A 26,169-nucleotide genomic window follows, 5' to 3' on the forward strand; every position below is an offset into this window, starting at 1 on the left:
ATAGAACCCAACACCCATTTAACCTGGCTAGTCTCCATGTTTTTTAAGGTAACAAAAACTGATGCGTGGCCCCATTTAGATGTTCTCACCTTGATTCATTTGCAAAAGAAAAGCTTTTTGATGTTGACCGATTGAAGGACATAATTAGAAAAGAAAAGAAAAAAAACTTCAGACTGGAAAACCCATAACATCACCACTTCAAAAGTGAGAAAAAGAGAAAGTGGACACACCTTCGAGAAAGAGCCAAGCGGAGAAAAATAGGAAGAAGACGACGAGGATGGAAAAGTGACAGTAAAAAGTCATAATTTGTGACTGATTTGCAACCGTTTCCAATTAAAACAGCAGAGGACAGGAAAACCAGAGGGAGGGAGGGACGAGGTCAGTGGGGTTCATTTCCATCCGGCAAACCTCAAACAGACACACGCACACACACACACACACACACACACACACACACACACAAACAAGAACTCGTATGGAGCAGAGTTTTCCAGCAGGAGCTCAATTTGTGTTTGGGCTCACTTACACTATTATATTGGTCCAGCATGATCTCAGCTCAGACTGAGTCTAAATGTCTCTGTCTGCCTGTTTGTAGGTGGGATTGTGTGTCTGTGTGTGTCTGTGTACAAGTGACTGCACTCTAAGTGCATGCAAGAAAAATGTACATTCGCGATATTCATGTTAACATCCATATATTTGAAAGTTTTGCACGTGTGTGTCTGTATCTTATGTCTGTGTGTGTGTGTGTGTGTGTGTGTGTGTGTGTGTGTGTGTGTGTGTGTGTGTGTGTGTGTGTGTGTGTGTGTGTGTGTGTTGCCAATACGTCTGACAGGAGAGCAGAGGTCATACTAAGGTTGGGATGAAGTCAGAATGTAATTATGCTTCAGTGAACCAAAGGGGAAGTAATAAAGACCAGCTGCATGTTGTGCGACTCTTAAAGTTCCACTTAAAGCAAGCTGCACATTCTCTTCACAATCCCGCACTGCACTGAGAAGGGGATATGTGGTATGGGATACAAGGAGAGATTAGAAAAATACATGCACACACACGCACACACACACACACACACACACACACACACACACACACACACACACACACACACACACGCACACAACCACATGCACACACACAGTAAAAAGCACAGTGTCAGAAGCAAATAAAGAGATAATAAAAAACGGTAAAATATTTCCTTGCACGTTCTAATGGAGTGGAGTTGCCAAGGTGACCTGGCATGCTGACAGGAAGATGGTCACTGACTGCAAATATGGGAGGAAAGGAAAGGGAGGGCGACACACCAGGTGGCTTCACTCGGGTGAGCCAGTCTCGACTACCTGTGTCAAAAAAAGAAAGAGGAGGAAAGAAAAAAACATGAATTGGCCCGTCAAAAACAAGAGGGAAAAAAGGGGGAACTCTGTCTTCCCCCCTGAATGAGCCTCTCTCTTTTCTCTCTTCCTCTTGTGATTTTTCCCTCTTTTTTTCTCTCGCTGTCTGTTTCACCTCTTTCTCATTCCTGTGAGTTTGGTTTTTTTTCTTCTCTGTCTCATCATCCTATCCTCATCTGTCTCACTCAGACATGTTTTCCAAAGTCTGCCATCCATAGATACGGTATCCACCAACAGTAGCCCACCAGTGCCTAGGGGCAAGCCCCCGGGGAAGGCAAAGAGCTGAGGGAAAGCCTGCTGGGTATGGGGTGATACGGGTGATAAAACAGAGAGGTACCGAGCGTTCTTGCATGATAACCACTGCAGCTCTATCTAGAGATCCATGGAAAGACAAATAGACTGTTTATAACCAGTAAAACAATAGGTTGAATTTATGTGGATACCATTTACTTTATTTTTGTATTTAAGAGCTCTAGAACAAAACGATTTAAACCAAAAAATAATACGATGATATTTAAGGTACAGGCAGCCAACATTTATTTATATCATGTAATTAAATGTGCAAAGATCACACTGTTCTTTCTTCTACATATCCACTCTTGAAAAGAAAAACTTCAATGCTGTAGGATATGGGAATCTGGACAATATCAAATAAAACTGAATTACCGCGTGCACGTTGTGCCTGGTGAATCATGCTTTTTTCTTATTTTCATTGCATCAAATTACTTGACAACAGCTGAACAAAAGCCATTATGTGTGCTAATTTATATTACACAAACAAAAAACTCAATAAAGAGTGAAACAGTGCCTTTTAAATTCCCACAACTTTATACACATGTTTACGCTGTTGTGTAAAATCTACTTGTAATGCTTGGCTTATGGGATCCCATGAAAGTATTTATGAGTATTGGGAACTTATATGAAGAAGAGTGAAAGGTACAGCTTGGCTCTCACAGCTCAGCTTTCTGGAGAGAAAAAAAATGCCTGGATTCCTTGAGCTTCCTGGGAAAAACAAGCAGGACTTTATCAGGGAAAGCACAAGTCACTGGGTTCTGATGTGGAACTGGAGGCTGCTGTCAGAAGGGAGCTATGTTAACAGATACTCAGCAGTTACTATTCAGCCCCAAAACATGTGGTTCCTGTAAAAACAACCCACCAACCCCCCTACCCTCAGGAACCCCTGCTACCATCCACTCTCCAACTGACAGGAATAGAGATATGTTTTTTCCTGAGGGTGTCCCTCTTGGGTATGATATGTGCGTGAGTGTGGCTGTGTAAAATGAGGGGTGTTAAACATTTTGGCACAAATGTCAGCACTACAGCAAAGCAACTGGCACTGATTTCTATGAGACTTAGTTAGTGAGTGGTACTGTTTCACAGACAGGGTTTTGTGGCAGTCACATTCAGTATTCCTGTGATCACGTGGAAAAGTGTAATCATTTACAATATGGTTTTGCTTCATGCAGATGTGCTCTAGATCCCCAATGGAAACACAGGGATGAATGGAAGTACGGGGGGCAGCATGCGTCAAGGTCCTACACAGGAGGCTCTAAAAGACCCACCAGCATGATCACTTAATAAATATTTTTATCGTTGTCTCTTAGCTGATGCTCTAATAAAACAGGGATTTAACTTCAGCCTCTTCACTGAAAGTATTGCAAGGAGCATATTGTACTCCAGTTTGTACTTCTTTATCTCTTATCTCTTTGAACAACTTTTTTCAAGTTATACAACTGACTAAAAACGAGCATGCATTTATTTGACCTTTACATACTAATCATATACATTAAAACTGTCATCTCTGCTGCATGATTTTAAAAAAACACAAATTTGCTGCCATTTTTTGTATTTGCATGGTCTTGTATGGTATGTATAGCATTTTCTATGTGAAAATGCATTTGATACAAAGAAACATTAAAATACAATTAATACGAATACAAATAAACACAAGGGATATTTTGTGAAATATGACCATGGTCATATACTCTACCTGGTAAAATTGTATTTATTTTAATCAAAAAATGACTAGGATAGGTAAAATGCAAAAGAAACTAGAATGCTATTGGTACTCTGTGTTACTAAAATGATGCTTCAGGTTATTTTTGCTTGAAGGAAAGGTGTAGCTGTTTTAAAAGTTATTTAATATTTTTGAAGTAATTTCAAGAGTTAGGGACTCACGAAGGTGAATATGTCAAGGCTAGAGTAATATGACCAGGTTTCCGAAAGGAAGACGACAACAAATACCTAATAGTAGCAACATTAACTCAGCAAGTTTCATGCCTGTGTTTGTCCACTGACCCTATTGCACTGTTTCCAACAGGAAACATGGTGACATGACAGACACCATACATACATACATGCATATATATATATATATATATATATATATATATATATATATATATATATATATATATATATATATACATAGTAGAGCAATATATCTATGTTCCTGGAAAGCCAGAAAAATAGTCTGCACCTCCCACCCACCACTGCCACCATCTCAGAAAAAAAAGAAAAAAAAGCTTGATATGTTTCTGAAAAACACATCAAGCTTGAAATATGAGGACAAAAACACTTCCTGTCTGATAGTTAAACCTCAGTGACCCAGTGGGTGATAAAAATATATCCAGAATAACAGGCAGGTTTGTGTCAGGGCTGGCATCCTGCAGAGCATGCCCAGGAAGAGAGAAAGGGAGAGAGCGGACACAGCTGGGTTCAAGGTGGGCCTCTAACCCCTGGGCTACATTAAACCAAAGAGATGTCAGCAAAGCGGAAATCCTCCTTAATAATGTGCATGCAAGAAGAACTCTTTCAGACTGACAACAGAAAAAAAGGCCATGCTTCCTTGTTTATTATAAAGAGACAACTGCATCGAAGCAGCAAAGGCAAAAACACAGTAAAGCAAGGAAACTCATCCTGCTCACCTTTTGACCTGTGAGGCATCATCAGGTAGCATCCTGAATTAGTGAACCACAAAAAAATAGCAGTACCTACCTCGTGATGACTTATAAAAAGCAACTGTAAAACTGCAAGTAAACACATATGTATGAATGGCAAATTGGCAGAGAATCAAATGAATGCAGGTATAGTCAGCCACCACTGATACACGACACTTGCAGGATGAACAATGAAAGCTGAGATACAAAATAACAGCTAAACAAACCATTTGTTCTATATCACACAAACGCATTCACTGTCATACAAAACATACCAAAACATAAGCTAAGAGCATACTCATGTAATGGGCTACATTCATCAGGATTATCAATATGTCAAAAATTCTGCCAAATATTTTTGTCAACTTCTCAATTTATTGCAACCTTGCAACTTAATGTGCTTCACTACGTAGATTAAAAATGCTCTCTGTACATTTTGTTAGTATTCAACTTGATAAATGGAAGCCACACAGTGGTAGCTCACAGCAAAATCAAGCGAAGATGAGGAAAGAGAGTGACCAAGGTCTAACATCAAACACTAAAACTCCAGCGAGTCTCCCAACTCCACTATAAAACCTGTCAGAGATCTGATGTTTGTGTGTATGCACATTTTGGAAAAAATCTGCCATGTAAGGTCAGCAGCCCCCTTTGCATGTCTCTGCTTTGTGTCTTCATGGCAACTTCCTAAATATTCAACTCTTCTCTGTCAGGGCTTCCCGCAACAGGCACAAACATACTCCATCTCATGTAAACACAAACACGCACACACATTTATGTTTCAACAGCTTCAGAGCACATTACTACCACTAACCATAACTACCAGTTGCCTAAATCTTAGCGTAAACCCTAACTTTTCAACACCTTAACCTAAAAATGTAATAGTTTACAATATAGGTATTTATCCCACATAATGATGACAAGCTCCTATTATATGACTGTGTAAACAGTTTTAGGTAACAGCTAACATCAGTAAAAACCACACATTCAAGTTCAAACAGAATACAACCTGGTGCCATGGTGTAAGAGAGCTGGAGGAGCGGACTGTAATTTGTTTCTGTAGTCAGTGTTTCATCATCACTATTATGGTTCAGTATTCCATTTGTAGCTATTCATTCAGATGAGCATGTGTATTCTGAAAATCTTTCAAATTGTGAATCTGTTGTTAACATCCTCAATGTGTATCAGTCAACTCTACTCTCCTGTTAAACTCAGGACTCATGGCGGGTGAGTTTAGTTCAGTGTGAATATCCTGATATAAGAGATGAGAGAAGTAATTAACTTGATTTTGGTACTTTCTATTATAGATTAGTAATAAGTGGAAACAAGTAAAATGCAGAAACAGCAGATTATTACTATTTAATTACCAAAGTAATATCCTAGTAATAACCCAGTTATAACGGCTATGTTCATCGGTTCATCTAAGGATTCGGGTTCATCGCAGGTTGGCAGCTCATCTTTCATTTGTTCATTTAAAGAGTTATAAAATGCCCCTCCTAGAGCCCTTTCCTTAAAACCAGTCTCTGCTGCTAACACAGAAAATTCAATAGAAAATTCTACAGCTGACCTGTTGCCTTGATAGAGATTGAAAATTCTGCCTCTGTTTTGCACAAAGGATAGTCAAAAACTGCCTTAAAGTCAGCAATGAATTGGGGCACAGGTAACCAATTTAGTAGGATGAGTGAGTAGGTAGGCCTCGATCCATCAAACAACCCAGTGAGATGTGATATTTCAGTGTAATCATCAGAAAATGCCTAAGTGCACGAGAAGGAACTCCCCGCAGCGACGTAGCTCGACCCCGAAATGACCGGCCGAGGTGGAAGCCGGATCACAGCCGGTGGGTTGCAAAACAGAGCCACAGTGCTAGCCTGAGCTGGAGCTTGAGAAACTGGAGGTGAAGAAAGCCTGGAGTGGATAGACTGAACTGCTCCCCGAGAACTGCCCCCTAGTGAGATACGGCTACTCCTCTAATGCAGCTAAGTCTGCTGGGTCTAGTAGCTGGCCAGATCGTTCTGTCATGTTTTGCAATTACAACAACCAAAGTGCAGACTTAGACCACGATTAAGAGTTTAAAAAAATTTATGGGAGGCTGTGGGAAGATTGTACTGCTCTGTTGAGAGAGGAGACTGCTGTTACGAAAACTCCTCAATCTTCACACCTCTGCCCCAGAGCTTTTGTCAACTTCAGAGGTTTTTTGCTGATGTAACTCAAACCAGATAGCATTTGCTAAACTTCAGAGGCTGTTTTGGTTTAAAGTATTATTAAGATTTGAACTATACAAGGTCCCTGAGAGGGCGATTATCCTTGATATAGAAGATCTACCAGTTAATCCACCAGTCTTAACAGCATACCTATGCAATGAAACCAAATGGCAAAGTTGTTTTCAAGTGTTGCTGTTTTAAAGCCAGTTCTGCACTCGTCACCTGCAGTGAATTTATTAGACTCCTCCATGGATGAGGTCAGTGTGTTTAAGGCAAGGGATATGCTGGGTATTTTACAAACTGAAATAAACACACACACACATGCAAGCACACACACTCTTACACTGACATTTTGGTCTTTGATAGAGTCTCATTAATCCGAGGTATTCATCTGACCCTCTAACCTCAAACCTAAAATGAAGTGTTAACCCTTAAACTGTCCTCTTTATCCAAACATACCTAAAACTCACACTGGATCTCACAAAGATAGAAATACACAGCGCACACACAGTATGACTAAGGCCAGCCAAATGTGTTTGCTGCCTTCTCAGCTCTCATCTGGAAACTCCAGACATGAGATAACGGGGATCCTATGCTGACTGTCTGTCTGACCAAAGGAAAATGACCCCCTGGGCTGAATCCTCTTTCCTACTTCACAGTGCACACACATGTGCGCACATGCAACTGACACAAAAACAGATGCATACAAACAACCCCCAGCCAGATCCATGGCATTGTCCAATCCCTAATCCCCAACAATTACATCAGGCGGTGTGCGGGTGATCTGTTGCATATGGTAGACAGGAAATTTACACACTCTATCCATTCATTTACTTAGCTGTTTATCAATGATTAATCAGGATACTACATCCTGTCACCCAACTGCAAAACAAGTCATACATCTGCAGGCTAATGGGTAGCCCTGTGTTGTGCAATGTTTAATGTCTGCTCCAACAGATGCATAGATAAAGGTTTTAAAACTGAAAGGCATAAGAAGCACACAGGAACCTTAGGCTATGAGTGCAGGAATAAAAGCCTTTCACTGTACAGCACTTAATAAAAAGCTATTTTTAATCAATGCACAAGAGAAAAAGCATGTAGGTATCCAGATAGAACTGCCTTAATTCTCCATGGCATAGCTTTAACAGCATGCTGCAAAAATTCCTCAAAGATTTTGGTGCTTGTTGACATGACAGCATCACACAGTTGTTGAAGATTTGTCAGCTGCGCATCAATGATGCAAAATCTGTCATCCACAAACCAGTTTGAGAGGACTTGAGCTTTGTGGCATGGTACGTTATCCATAGGAAGATGGATATCCAACAGTACTGATACGAGTTACGCTGCATACTTGCTTTCATGTCATTTATACCAAATTCTGCTGCTGCCATCTTCAAAGCATTTTTATAATCTTTTGCTGTCCAATTCTGTGCAAAATTACTGCCTCAGTTTCCTGTTCTTAGCTGACAGGAGTTCCACCATGTGTGGTCATCTGCTGCTGTAACCCATCTGCTTTAAGGTTTGATAGAGATGCTCTTCTGCGTAGCTTCATTGAAATGTTGCTATCCTGTCAACTGAACATTTTTGCCCAGAGAACTACCGCTTACTGGATTTAATTTTTTTTTGCTTTGTTTTGCTTTTTTTGTTTGGTTTCTTCTTTTCATTCCATTGTCTGTAAACCCCAGAAATGGTTTAGTAAGAAAATCAGCAAACTATGTTATGTTTAAAGTCACTTAATAACCTTTTTTTCTGGTTGATTTTCCATTAACTGCCTGCATGAGATCAATGGTAAATTAGGATTCAAATGTAAATAAGTATACATCATGCAGTTTATCCCATTTCAGCTACTCTGATAACCTCCCCCATCAAATACGTTCTTAAAGTTTTTTTCCGTTTTGCAGGAAATCACAATACAATTTTGTTGTTTGCAAATTTGTTCGTGCAGAGTAGGAAAATACCTGGAACTTTGCTAGAAAAGCTGTAAAAGCAATAAGGGGACATTTGACCAAGCTTTACACATCCAGTGACAGAGCAGTCAAGCCATTCTCTGATGGAGAGTTTTTGGTGGAGTCTCTGCACTAATGTGCCCTGAGATAAAGAAACATTTGAGAATGCGGCCTTTCCGATTGAACTGTAATAAAACAGATTGATGACATTGAAGAAAATCTGGAACACAGCAGCCAATTTTGACTTTCCTCCCTTGGCTTGGAAGAGACCTGTGATGTCCATGACACCGCCCGGTTGCTCATCTTTGTATGTGGGATACAAAAAGCGCTTGAGATCACAGAGATGCTGGCGGCAATGCGCTGAATGAAAAGGAGTGTGAATGATTTGTTGACAGAGGTAACTGCATGCTTGGATAATTGTATCATCTTCTCTTAACAGCAGAAGAGATCAAATTAAAACTGAGTGAGTTCAGCTTATTGGTGCAGCCCTCCACAATAGTCCCAGTTTCTTCATGCGCCCCCTTGGGAAGATTAATTGCACGACCCATGATATGATGTAAGGCTCACGTTTTCCACCAATCACGCACTTACTAATAAATCCCACCTATAAGTATCCCATAACCGATATAGTGTATTCATGTTATTTTACTCCTGTGCTTCTTTCCAAATGCAACACAGTTTGGAAACTCAACATGGATCGTTTCCCATCATTGCTATAGTTGCCATTTTCATAGCATTACATTTTTCCAGAGTGGAGAACTTCTGTTTGTTTTTACTGCTACTGTCACACACACAGCTGCCCTGCAACCTGATTCATAGTGCTGAACCTGACAGAGCTCTTTGTATCATAAAATTGGCACACACACTTTACATTGCACACGCGTCGTGCCCGCGCACACACACACACACATACCTTCAGCTGCCAGTTATGATAATGTATATTGCCATGCACTAATTACAGATAGCAAACACATCTATTCACAGACATGTGCGCGCGCAAACACACACCCAATTAAAGAGCACACGCTGCTGACAGTAAGTAGGTAAGTACGTTCCTTTACATCAGAGTTTCCCCCAGCCTGCCTTGTTGGGAAATAATAAGTAGCATTTAACAGTAAAAGAGAAACAGAGAGAAAGAGAGAGTGAAAAGGGAGAAGGAGAGAGGGAGAGCAGCCACCGTGTCCACTCACACAAAGAGTGTGTTTGAGTGCCAGCATTGCAGATGGAGCAAGTGAGTGCGCAATAACAAGGCTGATGACTGATATTTCTTTAACACTGGAGCCTATTCCTCCACATGGAAAAGAGCAGAAGAACAGGAGGGGTGGTGTCTGGCTAGCTAGAAAGGGAGAAAAAAAAAAAACAACAAAAAAACGTTGTATTCACCTGATGCCAGACCATAACATTATGACCCAATCCCTGTTATGTTTACTGGTGGGGAACACTCAGTGGTGCAGGAAGCAGCTATAACATTGTTTTTCCCTCCTGTTAAAAAGTCTGTGTTCTAGTAAAACTTTGGGGGGTTCAAACCCACAGCTCCCCTCATTCTGCTTCCAGGGGGAAAGCTGAGTCACCTGAGCCCTCCTCTGCCCTTTAAATCTCTCAATATATCTTTTCATCTTTCTTTCCTTTTTCCTCCGTTCTCCCCATCTCTTCTTTTTGCCGTTGGACTTACCATAAAGTAGAAGAAAGTCGTCCAAGAAGGAATGAGAACATTTTACTCCAAATGTACTAACTGTAAGAATCTGATTTCACGCACTGCACTGCATTAAGTGGGGATGGGATGTGTGTAGTAGATATATATTTATTGAAATACAGTCCAGCTCCTAATGTAATTTTGCCTGTTTGGTGGTATATGGTAGATGTTTTAAAGGTTTGGAGACTGGCGGAGAGTGGGTTAAAAAATAAACATAATAAAGTCCCTCTTTTGTGAGTCATTTAGTGGGTCATGGGTTGCCTTCTCAAGATGTCACCAACACAACAGAGAGATCTTTCACAGATACACACAAGCATAAACAAATATTATGTTACAGGAACAACAACTGAGAACAGAAGGGGAAAGGAGAACAAGAAAAAAAAACAGGCCATGATCATAACAAGGCCAAGGCAAGATGGATATGTTGTTGTCTGGGTGAGGACATTGCAGAGCGAACTTTTTAATTACAAATAGATTAGACCGCTGTGATGCTGTTGTGTGGTCTCTGTGTAAACTCCCTACTATTTGGACATGGATTCCTTCTCTTTCGTTTGTCTTCAGGAGACCTAGGAATCTCTCTCTATACCAATGTGTGTACAGGAAAGAGGGAAGGGGGTGGGCTAGCACTAAGGCCTGGGCTCACATGTATTCTAAACAGCTGCACGTTTGAGTCCTAAAACTGTTTCACTAACTGTACATTTGAGCTGCCAACAGCAGTTCCAGTCGCTTCAGAAGTGCATTATGTGTTGGACGGTACCAGCGGCCCGCAACATTAGCAGCATATCAGTTCTCCCTGGGCCTGCCTCTGCCTGAGGTCCAGATCTCGGGGTTGTGTGCTGATGTTGTTATTATTGTTTTTCGTGCTGAGAATTGGAGCCCCGGCCAAAATGTACTCTCGTTACAATAAAAAGACCTAGAGGGCCCCTGCTCTGCTCTACACTAGGCTTTATTGGTACAGGAGAGCACCATCAACAATGTCTGTACACAATCAACAAGCAATTTGCTAAGAGGTGGGATGAGAGATCAGCCAGAGAGTGTTCCTTTTCTTTGTCTCTCCTCAAATGGTGAATTTCTGTCACTGACAGCCAGCTTTTGTTCACTTCCTTTTGCGTGTCACCTATAACCACAAAAAGTCATTTGAAGATGTTTTAGATTATCTAACATGAACACAAGAACACTGTGGAGCACCTCAGATCCAAAAATGAAAATGTGCAAGGGGCAAAACACAATGAGCAGACTAAACAGATGAGACAGACACACAAACACCATATGTGCATACTAAAAGTGCCCATGTATTTTACAGACTGTGGAGAGCTCATTTTCAGGCTTTACCATCTCAGGCTACATAGGCAGCATTAACCTTACATGATTGGCAGATTTTCTGGAGACAACCTCGTGCAGGTATGAGGAGAACACGCAAACTCACTTTTCCTTATAAATGGTTATTAATGGTGCGGTGTTCATTTGCCTAAAAAGCTCTCTTGTTCAATCCCAGGAGAAGACTCAAAGCCCTTCTGGAACCGCATCAGAAAGGGAATCAAATGCAAAAGTCTATCATAATCTGAATCCAACGTCAAATCAGACATGTGGAGTTACCAGCAGTGGTGAATAAGGTTAATACTTTATACGTATACAACTTAAAGTACGTTCATATGGAAGAACATATGAGTTCAACCATTTTTCTGTTTTTTATAAGATAACAGCAACACCAGTGGAATACCCAGTTAATAAGAGAATTATTTTCCGAATTTTTAACCTGCATCTGGATATCCAAACTATAACGTGGCTGCTAGCTATCACCATAAAGTGATATATATTAAATGGCGCAATGCTATATGTATTTTGCACTTTAGGATCAAAGCTATTTGGAGACCTTCAAAAGTTGTATAAAATTTCCAGTGCTGTAAAGGAAACACAGATATCAAGAGGTTCTTGAAGACACTTACCGGTCCTTGACACATGTATTTGTTGGCTGTGTACTGCTGGCTGGTATTTCATGAATGGATAACGCTTAGATAACTAGAAGAATACAACTGGGATACTGAAGCAGAGGGTGGGGACCGGGATGGCAGTGGAACCCCAGAGATACTCGGCCACCACATACTGGGGAAAGCCCAGTCATTCTATCAAAACTATTTTCATAACTTCGTGGAGAAAATTGGCCTCTAGGAGTTTTCCATGCACACCACACAGTAGAAACTCTGTTACAGTAATTGTCCTCTTACAAAAGCGGAGTGCATATACGGTACGGTATTTACAGAAAGAAAATAAAGACTGGTGGGATGGCGGGCAGGAGAGAGGAAAAAGGTAGAGAGAGGGAACGTGAAAGAGAGAGACGAGAGAAAGAAAACTGCTGATCAGGAAAGAGAGTGGGGTTCTACGGATATTCCCCCAACACAAACACATTCAGTGTTGATTTCTGGCATTTTCTTGGCTCTGTGAAGTACAGTAGTTGGCAGAACAGTAAGCGCTCTGATGGTTTGTATGACTCCTTATGGTCTTAGAGGTGGCTTCCTGCTGCCATGGTGTAAGCCCCTTCCCTCTCTTTTTGGTAATGTCTGTCAAAATGAGACAAATACAAACATGAACTCAGAGCGCTGGGTCAGAGACCCAGCCTGTGACAGAGCCCCCCCCTCAAGGGCGGATTCCAGACGCCCAAAACCTCGAAAAACAAAACCAAAAACAACCCACCAAGGGCGGGCGGTGGGGGTCCAGGACGGAGGGCCAGAAACAAGGCCAAAAAAAACAAAATGTCCATCAAAATCACAGGAGCGCAGGGAACAGTTCATGACTCCTCAGGGGGCCGACCCGGAGGGTGACGGTCCAGAAAATCATAGTTCATGTGATCAGGGGGCCGGCCCGGAGGCCGACGGCACAGAAGTCCATGGTCGAACAGTTCCGGGGGCCGTCCGTGCGGACGGCAATGGTGGCGACATGGAAACCGTTCAGGGGGCCGACCGTGTGGACGGCAACGGCGTAGAAACAGTTCAGGTGGCCGACCTCGACGGCGGTGACGTCCAGCAGGTGGCCGAAGATTCCCAGGTGCAGAGCGAGGCTTGGGCGGCGGCATAACAGCCGTAGGACCAGGCGACGCTGAAGCAGAGGCTGGACCAGGCGTAGCAGAGGCCGGACCAGGCGAGGCAGAAGCAGAAGCCGAGGAAGACTCGGATGAGGCCGGACCAGGCGAGGCAGAAGCAGAAGCCGAGGAAGACTCGGATGAGGCCGAACCAGGCGAGGCAGAAGCTGAGGCCGGACCAGGTGAGGCAGAAGCAGGAGCAGAGGCCGAAGCCGGACCAGGCGTAGATGAAGACTCTGACGAAGCCGGACCAGGCGTAGATGAAGACTCTGATGAAGCCGGACCAGGCGTAGATGAAGACTCTGACGAAGCCGGACCAGGCGTAGATGAAGACTCTGATGAAGCCGGACCAGGCGTAGATGAAGACTCTGACGAAGCCGGACCAGGCGAAGATGAAGACTCTGACGAAGCCGGACCAGGCGAAGCACAGGCTGAAGCTGGACCAGGCAAAGCACAGGCTGAAGCTGGACCAGGCGAAGCAGAAGCAGAAGGTGGCTGGACGAGCTCGGCTGAACCTCCAGCTGGCGCAATGGGGCGATCGTGGCTCAAGAGTTGGGAGTTCGCCTTGTAATCGGAAGGTTGCCGGTTCGAGCCCCGGCTTGGACAGTCTTGGTCGTTGTGTCCTTGGGCAAGACACTTCACCCGTTGCCTACTGGTGGTGGTCAGAGGGCCCGGTGGCACCAGTGTCCGGCAGCCTCGCCTCTGTCAGTGCGCCCCAGGGTGGCTGTGGCTACAATGTAGCTTGCCATCACCAGTGTGTGAATGTATGTGTGAATGGGTGGATGACAGGTTGTGTAAAGCGCTTTGGGGTCCTTAGGGACTAGAAAAGCGCTATACAAATACAGGCCATTTACCATCTCTTTTTGGTGACCCTTGCCTCTATTCTATCTACAAACTTTATCTTCTGGGGGGTGTTTTTTGCCCCATTTGACTGTATTTTTTCTCGTTCTTTCTCCTCAAAGCTAGTTTAAAAAGAATAAACCTGGACCCATTTGTACTGCTTGCACCTACTGCCCAGCTGGCATCCATTGTTTGCAATTAGTTCCAAAGTATGTGTTTGACAGCTTGCGCAGTTTACGTGCAAACTGGCTTGTACATTTTTGCAGGCATGCATTTGTGTCAGGGAGCAAATGTGTCCACACATCTAAATAATACACTTTTTTTGTTCACAAATGTTAAGATCAGCAGAAAATCAGGCAGCCTGGGAAAACCAGGGAAAGACACAGGTCTGAGCAGGTCCAATTATTAAGAACAATCCATCAATATGCAGGCTAAGTCCTGAAGCAGGCTCAGCAAAAAAACATGGCGAAAAAAGTAAAAGCAGAAAAAATGTGGTTCGTACGAAGAGGGAAAGAAAAATCTGTCTTTACAATCCCCCTGTTTCGGCTTGCCAACTTTCTGCTGGCTGTTGGTAGTGCGGAAATGAGAGCGTGCTAGATTCTCCCCTCCCGAGAATAACACAAACCCCTCAAAGCTCAAATCAAACACACAATCCACGTCACAGGAAACCATTTTGAAGCGTAAAACCTCCCAATGGGAGCTCCATTTGAATGCTGCGGGTATGCGCTGCCTTGCTCGCCCCCTGCGCCTCCCACTCTCTCCCCTCCCGCTCTCTCAAGGCTTAAACCACAACCTAACCCGAACCACACAGCCTCTCAGACGACAAGTCTCCCTTTCTCTCACTCCCTGTCCATTACCCCCTTTATTCCTTCCTTTAACTTTTGTTGTTCTTCATCACTTCTCTCTATGGACTATTAACTGTAAAATCATCATTTGGTCAATAGATAGATAGATAGATAGATAGATAGATAGATAGATAGATAGATAGATAGATAGATAGATAGATAGATAGATAGATAGATAGATAGATAGATAGATAGATAGATAGATAGATAGATAGATAGATAGATAGATAGATAGATAGATAGATAGATAGATAGAAGAGGGGGAGTAGAGATTGTAATTGATGCCTACTTTATGCACATACACAAAATAATATTGTTTATAGATCTAAATTAAGGGTCCTGAACCAGAATTCTGCTGAATACTCAAGTGACCTCTCCCACTACCAAGAGCCACCTCAGCTCTAACCTCAATAACAACCTCTCAAAAACCACCTCTTTCCTTTCCCTTCACCCTGTTCCTCTTCTTTGCCTGGCAATTGAAACACTGAGGTCAGGAGGGCATATGGGAGGCAATCACAGTAGTTTGTTTTGGCTCCCTCTCCCCCACACCAAGTTCTCAGCTGTGCAGAAGCAATGCCGCCACCTTGCCTGCTCGCTGCCTGGGAAACAAACACATCCTCAATCACCGCGAGGCTCTGTATCCGCCAAGGCCACACCAGTTGAGCCCTGTCTGACAAGCTCAAGCCAGAAAAGTTGGACTCCATCTGATGAACTCAGGCCATGCAAGTCAAGCTCTGTCTACTGAACCCAGACCACATCAGTGGCAGCCAGACAGTCAAATTCAGGTCGCAATAGTTGAGTACCCCTTGTTGAAACAGTGCCAGCGAGGTCATCAAACTCATTGTCTGCTGAGCCCAAGCAACCGTAATCAGCTCCTGGTGGACAAACCTGGTAAGTCATACCCTGCTGTATGAATCCAGGCCACAAAAGTGCAAGCCATGCTGGCTGAAATCAAGCCAGAGGTCGCTGAGCCGTCTTTGGCTGCGGGAGCAGTTCTGTCATTATGTTGGCTAACGTAATAGCTAACAGTGGCATTTTCTGACGTAAGACCGACGCAGCTGGAAATGAAACAGTAGTGTAAGAAAGTGAAGATGTTGTAAATAAGAGCAAGTAGCCAACAGCCATTTAGACCAGAGATGTCTGACACAAATTCTCTTACGCCATGCATCCCTTCTAATCCCCCAAACCAAGACCAATAGCTTCTAAACCTCACTCTGTTTTTCTTCTTGTCCATCTGTCTCTCGACAGTTCACCTTCACAAATATTTTCCTAACCGCTCGTTGTAACCACACTTTTCACCCTCCTCTCATGTGTCTCTTCTACAATAGTTTCTGATCATTCTCAGACATATACATGGATGCTGCAAGGAGTTTTTTGACCGCAGTCTAATTGTGCATCATGGGAAGAAACCCCTGCTAATATGCATAGGATCTTATTGTCAGTAGAAACAAATCAATCCAATCTCCATGGCTCAATGTTCCTATGGTTTGTCCTCTCCTCTGCTCTCCTCTAAACTGGTGTTTCAGAATGACCTGCAGGCAGGCGCAAAGGAGTGATAGACTCCCTGATCTCCATTCAGCCCACTGTGCAGCCAAGCAGCAGCTGGAGCCGTGAGCAGGTATGAAGTGCTGAGACGAGTCGGGACTTCCAGGAAGTTCAGCATCAGGGATCAGGCTGTGTTATTGACTTGGCAAAGCCTCCAGCCAATATGATTCCACCAGCTAGGGGTTCACTGACCAGTGCACATGTGGGTATGTGTGCAAACCAGAGCTCAGTGCTCTGTACTCCAGATGGGTGGCCAGACCCCAGTTGATTTCTGTTGAACTGAACCTATTTGAACCCTTCTTTTTCTCATTGTTATGATTTTTGAAACACACGCATACCAGATGCATTGAACCAACTCCCTTATCTTCCATGGCTCTTCATATTTAGGCATCGCTATTTTTGCAAAGTTTAAAATCTAAATAAATGTGTTGAACAGTGGGCAGGAGCATGGACCATCCAGTCCAACTATCTTTACTATATAAGGCAATATTGCATATAATCAAAATATTAAAAAAAAAATCATAATCAAATATAATTGTAAATAAACAACAAAAAGGAGTTTCTTTTCGTGTACTTTTAACAAACCGCAAGTCTAAACTACCTAAAAGTATGGTACCAAACAACAAAAATTAAGCAGATATAAATAAATATTAATATGCATAATATAAATATGCATAAGCCTAGCAGATATGCTGCTAAGCTAACAATATCCAGTAAATAAATAAATCAAATTACTGTTAAACAAGGTCATTATCGTTAACGAAAACTAGAAGTGAAAAAACATTTTCGTTAACGGAAATAAAAATAAAAACAAGACTTTGCAAAAACAGGAAAACTAACTAAAACTGTAATGGGTGTTCACAAAACTAACTAAAATTAACTGAATTCATTGAGTTTTCATTGACGTGTGTGTGTCATACAATAGTCTGGGGTGAAAATGGAGTGTAGTTTCCAGGTTTTTTTCTTGCTGTGTCTCATTATGCCAGCGGGTGGCAAGTACGTTAGTCGAGTCATGTGTGTCGCCGCTCCATCCACGCGTAGTGTCATGTCAGCAAAAGTCGGGAGAAATCACCAGGGTCCAATTTCGGATTACTTTGAATATGATTGTGTTTTAGATAAAGCAAGTGTCTTGTAACTAACCTAGCTTACCTTGAGAAGGTAAGGGAGCACGCCCAACCCTCATCCCCAGAAACAGAAGCTAACCCCAGGCAAGGCAGCGTGATGCATCCCAAGACAACTCCACAAAAAACATTAATGCAGTGCTTCCAACAGCGACCTGATGGCTACTGGTTTGTCAATTCACAGGAACATCACAAGCGAAAGGAAGCGTTGGCGAATATGTTTATTGAGACTGGGATATCTACACAACTATGTGAGCCAATTGCCTTAAAAAGTTTAGTAATTCACTTGAACTAAAATTATGAACACCCGGTGCTGCAAGAGTTAATAGTCTCATTGGGGCCAAGATTTATCTTTTATAGGTACCTGGTATCAGTGGTTGATAGGTTTCATAGGTTCCCCATAGGTGGGAATGTGAGTTGTCTGTCTCTGCGTGTTAGCCCTGCGACAGACTGGCGACCTGTCCAGGGTGCAGGGTATGGTAGCTGGAATAGCAACATACCCAAGGATATTTTGTTACACATAATTATTGCAAACACAAGTAAAACTATAACTGAAACTAATCAAAACTAAACTGAAACTAAGGATTTTCAAAAAATAAAAATAAAAACTAAACTAAACTAAACTAGCAAACAAATGGTAAAAACTAATTAAAAATGATATAAAATTGAAAATCTGAAGTCAAAACTAAATAAAAATAAAAACTAATGAAAATTGCAAAACTATTAAAACCCTGCTATTAAACTGCATTTCGGCAGAAAGAACAGCCACTACCTCATCTTGCCTTGTAACTTTATATGACTTATCAAAGTGGGAGGAAAAGATGTATGGAGAAGCCTTGTAACGACTGTGGAGCGTACCACATCACTTGTAAAACACAGTGGCGGCAGTGTGATGCATAGGCACTCATGATTTCCACTGGTAATGGATCACTCTTGTTTACTGGTGATTTGACAGAAGACAAAACTAGCCTGATGAAGTTATATTTTCTGCTCAGATTCGTTCAGTTGACTGGCCAGCACCTCACGGTAGCGATGGACAATGACATGTGAAAGCGACCCAAAAGTTTTTGAAGGTAAAGAAGTGGAGAGTCAGTGAGTCATATGACTATCACCCCACCAAGCTGTATTTCAGCTCAAACTAATGGGAGGTAGAGAGACCCACAAACAACTAAAGACATCTACAGTAAAGACCCAGCTTTATGGCTTTAGTGATGCCCAGATTTCAAGTAACCATCACCTGCAAAGGATGCTTGAAAAAGTAATAAAAATTGCTTTATCTTCATTTTATCCATGTCTATATTAATTATCTAGTGACATTTACATATGGGTAGAAACGGTACTCACCGTCATCTCATTTATCATCTCGTGGCAAATTTAGATTGTGAGTTCAAAGGAATTATAAGACGAATGATGGGAAAACACTACAAATCACTATTTTTTAGTATAACCAATATTTTGACAATGTGCTATTTTCAATTTTTAACTTGGTAAAAAAAATTGAGACTTTTCATTTAGGGTTTCCTAAACAAGCCCATCAACCAAAACCTCCTGATATTAGAAAATGTTATTAGAATATATGAGTTTAATGTTTTATACTTACTAAAAAGCAATCTAAACAACAATGAAGAGCCTGTTCTTTCTCCAGTGTATTCCTTAAATTGTTACTCATGGCACTAAGCCAACACGTGTATCAATGTGACTACAGTATGACTGTATATATACAGCGAGGGGCCATATCCCATATCAGGGTACGTTTTCTGCATGTGAGGAGTTCACGAGGAGCCATGAACACAAGCATTAGGCGCCTATATTGACTGTGTGTGTCCTACATTCAAACGGAAGATGTTTTTTTATGTAAGCGTCTTATGGTTCATGGACTCGCACTGAAACAGACACACACACACACATAAGCCCACACTTATGGGGTGACAGAGTGCACTGGCTGAGCTCAGATGAACCAATGGCAACCTGGGGAAGGAGGAATGTGCATGGCGCTGGTCCAAGAGAGGCCGTCAGAATCCTCAGCAGGCAACCCCGGTTGTCTTAGCGAACACAAGTGTGAGTGTGTGAAAGTCTGTGCATCTGCACAAGAAGGTGGTAGGTGTAGTAACTGTAGAACTATATGAGTATGTATAATTTTACAGACAGTTTGGAATGGATTGCCTTTACATATGTATGGGAAAACACTTTCAGCTCAAAGTTTGTATTGTTTTTGTCAGTTTTGTCACATTACAGTATATGAGAAGTTCTTACTCACTGTCAATCAGCGCACGCAGTCAGGCACAGGCTCTCCTCACAAGACAACCCCAGTGACAACACACTGATGAGATAAAGTTATCTGCAGTGTTATTGTGGGATGCTTCATCTAAATTCCTTAGCATTTACAGGATGCAGTGAAGCATCTGCAGGCAAAGATTTCACTTGCAAATGGGCAGTTACTACAACCAGCAAGAAGGAGATCTAGGTCCCTAGAGAGGCTACAGAGTCAGAGAGGACACTCACTATACCACCACTCATGCCAAAAATACAGCATGATGTCATGCAGATTCCAATTGTGGACTGCAGTAGAAGAAACAGGGTCATGTGTGCACTTGACTAATGCACAACCGCACAAGAAAAAAGGAGAGAGGGGTAAGGAGGGAAAGGAAGAGAGTGATGTGCTGCTTAAAATATTCAATCCTCCTTCCATTAACTAACCGTGTAGGGATGGCAACACGACCTGCACTGTACATCTCGAGAGAGAGAGAGAGAGAGAGAGAGAGAGAGAGGGGAAAAAGAAGGAAGAGAGATGGTGCAATGTGGGATCAGACCTCTTTTATCCAGTTGCCTTTAAATCCAGCTCAGCATTTTCTTGATGATGTCATCTCTTTTTCACTCTCACTTTGCTTTCTCCTTCACCTCCATCTGCTCTCTCCCTCCACCCTTACTGAACTTTCCGTGTCTTGCGCACACATGTTCATCTTCCCTTCCTCCGCAATTACACAACGTGAGGTGCATTACAATACATAAAGCATCATGTTTAAGCACACCAAGATCCTTATAAATCTGGAGCTGCTTATAGTCATCCCAAGTTCAGCTGCACCCAAGTGCAGAGCTAGCTTGCCTGCACACTTCCATATTCCCCTTTCCTTACACCACAGCCACCTTGCGGCAGCTGACACACAACGAGAACACCAAACAAACAAACAAACAAACAAGGGATAGCATAGACACAACCAGATGGGGGAACGCGTGTAGGTTTTTATTGCATGTGAAGTAGAAGGGTGAAAGGAGGGAGGTGGTGGTGCTAGGGTTATATACACACTGTATCTCAGGCACCAAAAGGTGAAGGAAGTGTCTATTTACAATACAGATGTATGTAGCTATGAATTTTTTTTTTATAGAGACTCTGTGGTGTCTGTAATGCAGCAATGTGGGTGCCATACAGATATTCATTTTCAATTGTAGTGTGCTTGCATTGTAGTGCTAAATACATTACCAACCTAGGGTACATATTTACTCAGCAGCAATAGTGAAGCTGCAACTGCACAAATTGTGCATATGAGACCAGGTGAGCAAAGGTTTTATGCACGTGTTTCTGTCTCTCCGCTGACTGAGAATCTATGTCTTTGATGTAACGGAAAACTCTTAAATGCTAGTTAGAAATTGCTGGCAACCATGTGGACAAATGTTTGCCATCCCCAAACGTGTCAGCTCAGGGGATCCATGCAGAAGAGACCTGCTTTATATCAAACTATTCAACCGTAGAACCTGAAATCTAACAGCTGACCTGCAGGACGTGCGGAAGAACAAAAATCATCATTTACCATCAGATCCTGATCCGACCGTGCGTGAGTGGATTTGCTGTCACTGTGCCATGCACGTAAATGCACTCATCAATTTTATTTTCTAAATCCCATTTCAGTTTGAACCACTCTTTATATTGTGGACCACTATAAACATTTTGCTCACTTCTAAAATTTAATTGTGATACCCAATAAAAGAGGCATCCTTATATGTATATCTGTCTCTGTTGCTCCACCTGGATATCAATTCAGGTCTGCTCTCTTTCATCAAAGCATTATTGAGAAGTAGAAATATGTGGAGCTCGGCTCTAAACGTGCGGTGTGAGGTGACGAGCCACAGGAGAGGGCTACAGCTTTGGCACTATGCTTACACCTTTGAGCGATCCATGCACACTAATTATGCATTTGTTTCAAACGAAGGAACACTCTTAGTGTCACAGAATCACAAATTGAAGCGTGCTTCTTTCAGTGTTAAATATAGTGGAATTTTGCATTAAACTGCCTGCAGAAAAATGTGTGCACTCTGAAACGTAAACTACAAACAGGCCCACATATGCAATAAGCCCAGTATAAAAAAATAACTGTCAGTGTTTTCAGTTACAAAATTGACAGACCTCTTTAGGAAATATGACATAGGGTTTTGCCCTCAGGAAATCTGGCCCTAAAAATGTAAGTCATGGTGGAACTGTTCAGAGGACGCTACATCAATAACCCACTCCTTCTAGCATATGACTTTGTCTTTTTCTGTTTATCAGTTAATGAGTTGTTCCTGTTTACTTGTCTTTTTTAAAGAGCTGAAATGACTCAGAGACATTTAAGTGTGTGAGCAAGAGATGAGCTCATTAACCGAGTGTGTCTCAATGTCCACAAGGCTGCAGGCCCTGATGGCATCCCCGGGCGTGTTCTCAGAGCGTGTTCTGGGGAGCTTGCAGGAGTGCTCACAGACATATTCAATCTGTCCTTGGCCCACGCTGTGGTACCGGCCTGCTTCAAATCCACCTCCATCGTCCCGATACCCAAAAACTCCAACCCATCTTGCCTCAATGATTACCGCCCAGTAGCACTCACCCCCATCATCACTAAGTGCTTAGAGCGACTGGTCCTAGCACACTTCAAATCCTGTCTCCCCCCCACCCTGGACCCCCACCAATTCGCATACCGCCGGAACAGGAGCACAGAGGATGCAGTCTCCATCGCAATGCACTCTGTCCTCTCACACCTGGACAACAACAACACCTACGCCAGAATGCTGTTTATAGACTTCAGTTCAGCATTCAATACAATCCACCCCTCACAACTCATCAGGAAACTGACAGACCTGGGTATCAGTTCCCTCATCTGCAAATGGTTACTGGACTTCCTGACCAACCGCCCCCAACATGTCCGGCTGGATAACCGCTGCTCATCTACCATTTCTGTAATATACTCACATATCTATATTATTGCTAATATATATTGTAATATATCTATATCACTAAAGCACTTCTGGATGGATGCAAACTGCATTTCGTTGCCCTGTACCTGTGCATGTGCAATGACAATAAAGTTGAATTCTATTCTATTCTATTCTAATGTGCAATGTCTCTGCAGTTAAAAAAATAAAAATGTATCCCCAACACTACATAACCACCACTGTCAGCAGGCCTTAAACAGAGATTTAATGTTAGCGGCTCACTGTCAGATTATTGTTGACAGTTGCTGTTAATGTACCAATGCATGTAGAACAAACAGTGCTTCCCCGTGACAAAGAACAAGAGGACAACAGGAACAGATAATTACTTGGAAAACACCACAACTTGATTTCCCAACTTTCATGTGGGGTCTGTTCAGGCCAGGGGGAGAGCGAGAAAAGGAATTTGGACTCTCTCTCAGTTGGTTAAGCAGCTGTTTCTCTGGAGGTTCAGGTTGGGCAACAAGAGAGCAGAGTAAAGAAAGAAGAAAATAAAAAAGTGAAAAAGTGAGAACAAGGGAAAGAGTGAGAAACGGAGGGGCTGTGTAACTGGAGGCTTGTTTCATTCCAAATCAGATTGCTTTATAGTAACACAGGGGGTGAGTGGTTCCAGGCAGCAGACAAAGGGCCAACAGGATCAATATTGACATTCTCCTTAGTGATAGATGAGTTGGCTGGGTGAGGTCAGGGACTGGACCTTTGTATTAGCCAGAGAGCATTAGTGGTCACGGCTGGGGGACACTTACAGTAACCTTGGCCTTTCAGTATAATGGAGGGTCTGAGGGTGCCCAGGAGAAGTCCCTCCCTTTTATGGGCTTTATTACCGTAACGGAGCTCCATCCTCCACTGGCCCGATTCAAACACAGATCATTACTTTGTCAAAACAGCTACCAGACCACATTGGCACTTGCGCAGGCAAACTTGTGCAGCAAACAGAATCTCAAGGTGGCTGTTTTTCAACACAGCAGTCGTGGGAGATGAAGAAAGGACAACACAAGACAAAGCAGAGCAAGTGACTGTTTATTAGGTCTTATTCCAACAGCATGTACAATAGGACAGATTCACTGGTAAGTCTTGCACGGTAGGCAAAGATACACACACAGAGTACAATCTTTTTCCAGAGTTACGGCAAGATGGGCTACCACAAAATGCTGCAATATAACCCTCCTGTAATTTCCATGTGCTCGCTTTGCTCAAACATTTTAATTGTTGTTTACCTTAAGTGGTCAATTAATCCAAGGCAAACTCATAAAAGAGAGAAGGCTGTGGGCTGCCCAGATAGTCAGATCCAACTAGCCTAAGAATAATGGCTACTAGGGACATCACAGTCATTGGTGGGAAAGAAGAAGATCATAGTGGAGGGATGAGCATAATAGGAAAAACACAGTAGGGGTGCAGGGAGAAAACCTCTGAAACAAAAAAAGAGAGAGAGAGAAACAAAGCGAGGAGGTGCAATTACACTGTTGCCAAAGAGATGGTGGTAAAAAGGAAAGGAGGTGGGAAAAGTAGAGTGTGAGGAGGAAGAGAAGAGGTCATCTGAGGTGATAGAAATTTGGTGAGTTGGGTTCATCAAAGATGGAGCTTGGCCACTCTCCTCCTCCTCGGATTCTGTTCTGGCTCGGGTTACTCAGTTGACGCCTCGCAAACACAAACACAAACACACACACACGAAACACATGGCTGCAGTCTCCCACGCACATGCTCGTTCTTCTTTCATGCACACTTATAAGTGTTTCTTACAGAAACAGAAGTATCATCAAAATATTGTAAGTCAATGCATGTTGATCCCTATGAAATGCACACATACACGCATAGTCTGTCAGTCTGTCTCAGAGTCCAAACCACTCGGTGACCCCTCCTCTCCTGGGGTCGAGTTTCTGCCTCTGCTTTTCGTCCTCCATGAACTTCTCCTGCATCTCCTCCATAGAGCCCTCAGCCGGTGCCCGCTCTTTTTCTGGGAAGATGTCAGGAAAAGTAAATGTCTGGCCCAGCGCCTGATGAGGAGGCAAAGACAGAAAGCACAGAGAAAAATTTTAGCTTAAAAAACACTGTGTTCTTACTTAATGAGAGAAATCGGTTGTTTGTTAAGACTCAAAAACCATCAATCTTGTAAATCACTTTCTGTGTAACAAATATGTCAAACTGCACCTTCCTAAAATAAATCACAGTTCTTTGCAAAAATGAAGGCGAGTGTGTCACCATTCTTGCTCTGTTACTCTTCATATGACACAGATGCTCACTCACTCTCTTGTCTTTAGTTTTTTTAGCTCTCCTCTCCTGTCCATTTCTCTGGTCTTGATTTATTCAGAGGGAAAAGATGGTATCCATTATTTATTCCATACTAACCCATTTCTAGCCATAACTAATGCATCTCTGGCAAAATGTAGCCTGTGTCATGTTGACATAGAGTACAGTACAGACAGCACACATATGCATGCATGCACACTCACTTGCACACAAGTGCGTTCACACACAGAGACAGGTCATGCATGCAGACATGCAAACATATCTACAGCCTGTCTCTCTGAGCGTCCCTCGTGGACACCTGGCAACAAGAATTCAGTTGAGACTGATAACAATAGAGTCAAAGGATCAAATGAGGGGAAAATGCAAGAACATGTCATTTTTATCACAGGGCATTTACATGTTAAGCAAAGTGCTATAACTTAGTAGTTTCCCCAACAACAGTAGAACATCTACCAGAGAAATATAAAACCCAATCCTCAATATATTTGTCAATACATCTAAAACACTAAAAGAACCTACATGATCAATTCTCTCATAGAATCAAATTACAGTGAATCACAGAGAAAATAACCTTCACCCACAAGAGTTATACATCTGTGCTTAGTTACATCTGAAACCCATTCTTAACTCTTCTTAGTTGAACCCAGACACCTCGGGCTAAGGCCACACCACTACAGTCGACCCCCGGAATTCGCGGGGATTAGGGACCACAACTGCCCACGAATTGCTGAAATCTGCAAATACCTCTAAAAATGCCTATTTTAATTTTCCCGTGAGCTTTGTGTTAGGAATCTGCGCGTTGTTTGGCAAATCTTTTTTAAGAAAAAAAACAAAACAAAACAATTTACTGATATTTTGGTGTTTTTACATTAATGTTAATATTTGAAAATTAGTCAATTTTTTTTAATCATAAGAAATGTATTTAGTCACTAAAATAAAATGAAAATAAAAAATATTTTAGCGCTATAGAAATCCGCGAATCCACAAATACTGAACCGCAAATAGGCAGGTGGTTGACTGTATTGCCACTGCTGTAACTACAATTGATAAAAAAAATAATTAAAATCTACCGAAAAGGTGCTTTTCACTAACCTCAAAC

The 26,169-nt window shown here is 42.3% G+C and overlaps 1 protein-coding gene across 1 annotated transcript in view; it reads right to left on the reverse strand.

Moving 5' to 3' along the window:
- Positions 1–23,830: 23,830 nt before the first annotated feature.
- mrpl23 (mitochondrial ribosomal protein L23) overlaps positions 23,831–26,169 on the reverse strand; it is a 45,453-nt gene continuing 43,114 nt past the window's right edge. Inside the window, exon 5 of the mRNA XM_085281719.1 lies at positions 23,831–24,817. Within this exon, the coding sequence (XP_085137845.1) occupies positions 24,653–24,817 (165 nt within the window). The 3' untranslated portion in view covers positions 23,831–24,652. The remainder of the gene's footprint in view (positions 24,818–26,169) is intronic.

This window comes from Mchenga conophoros, linkage group LG7, assembly GCF_057382185.1.
Source record: "Mchenga conophoros isolate Kocher_MC1m ecotype Shallow Benthic linkage group LG7, M_conophoros_male_GT1.1, whole genome shotgun sequence".
Classification (NCBI taxonomy): Eukaryota; Metazoa; Chordata; class Actinopteri; order Cichliformes; family Cichlidae; genus Mchenga; species Mchenga conophoros.